This window comes from Neophocaena asiaeorientalis, unplaced genomic scaffold (genome assembly GCF_003031525.2).
Source record: "Neophocaena asiaeorientalis asiaeorientalis breed wild unplaced genomic scaffold, Neophocaena_asiaeorientalis_V1.1 scaffold879, whole genome shotgun sequence".
Taxonomy (NCBI): Eukaryota; Metazoa; Chordata; class Mammalia; order Artiodactyla; family Phocoenidae; genus Neophocaena; species Neophocaena asiaeorientalis.
In genome coordinates, this window is record NW_020175527.1 from 670,376 (window position 1) to 671,579 (window position 1,204).

At 60.2% G+C, this 1,204-nt stretch overlaps 1 protein-coding gene across 1 annotated transcript in view; it reads left to right on the top strand.

The window, feature by feature from the left end:
- Positions 1-1,042, top strand: part of ISL2 (ISL LIM homeobox 2) — a 6,402-nt gene extending 5,360 nt beyond the window's left edge. Inside the window, exon 6 of the mRNA XM_024768980.1 lies at positions 234-1,042. Within this exon, the coding sequence (XP_024624748.1) occupies positions 234-350 (117 nt within the window). The 3' untranslated portion in view covers positions 351-1,042. The remainder of the gene's footprint in view (positions 1-233) is intronic.
- The last annotated feature ends 162 nt before the right edge of the window (positions 1,043-1,204 follow it).

The following is a 1,204-nucleotide window of genomic DNA, read 5'->3' on the forward strand; positions in this document are numbered from 1 at the left end:
TCTAAACCAGGTCTCCCTGGATTAAAGCGCTGGCAGGGGAGGTCCAGGGATTACCCAACCCGCAGCCCCGCCCTGAAACCCCTGCGTGCGCTTGGGGACCTGGCCGACTTATCCAAGGGCCTGCTCCCAGCCGGTGGCTTGTCCCCAAGGGACACCTTTGGGAGTAGGTGGCCCGGGAAAACCAGCTCGGGCGCTTCTTCACCCGATCCTTCCCGGTGTCTCCGCTGCCCCAGGTCTCCTTCTCTGAGTCTGGCTCCCTAGGCAACTCCTCCGGCAGCGACGTGACCTCCCTGTCCTCGCAGCTCCCGGACACCCCCAACAGCATGGTGCCGAGTCCCGTGGAAACGTGAGGGGGACCCTTCCCCGCCAGCCCGCGGACCTCGCATGCTCCCTGCATGAGACATACCCATGCTCAGGCCATTCCAGCTCCGAAAACTCTCTCGCCTTTGTAATTATTATTGTTGCTATTTAAAGAGAGAGGACTGAGAGAAGCGGTCGGGATAGCCAAAAGCGCCGGGACGCAACCTGCTTTCACCAGACTGGAAAGCCCTGCTCCGAGGACTTTTCTTTTTACAAAACCAGAATTTGGGTTTACTAACGTTAGCTCTGCCATCTCTTCTCCCTCGCTCGGCGTGGCCGCCGCCGCTCTATTGCCGCGCCCCCCCCCGCCCACGTACCCACTCGTGCGTGGAGAACGCGCAGGTCAGGTCCCGCGCCGGCCCAGCCCCGAGCTCGCCCACGCGGATGCAGGCACCTGCCGCCGCCCGGCCCCGCGCTCCCAGGTGGCCTCGACCCGGCTCTAGCGGGGAAGAGGACGGGGCAATCCAAAGGAACAGGCACTCAATCCCCCAAAGCGCATGATTGCCGGAAAAAAGTAGAAACGAGACTTTCCTTGAAAATGTTTTAAATTATCGGTCGACGGAGGACAGAGTGTGTGAGCCTTTGCCGAACAAAACGTAAGTTATTGTTATTTATTGTGAGGACAGCCAGTTCATAGTGGGACGAATATTTTGATCTTAATAAAAAAAGATAATAACCCGATCGATGCTGCTCCTGTGTGCTGTTGGTGCAGCGGGAGGGCTGGACGAAGGCAGGTTGGGGTTGGGGCTTGTTTCAACGAAGATGAGGCTCCGCGCAGGGCCCACCGCTGGTGCCCGCGCCTCGCGCGCCACTGGCCCGCGTGCTCCCGCGCAGACAGGGGCGG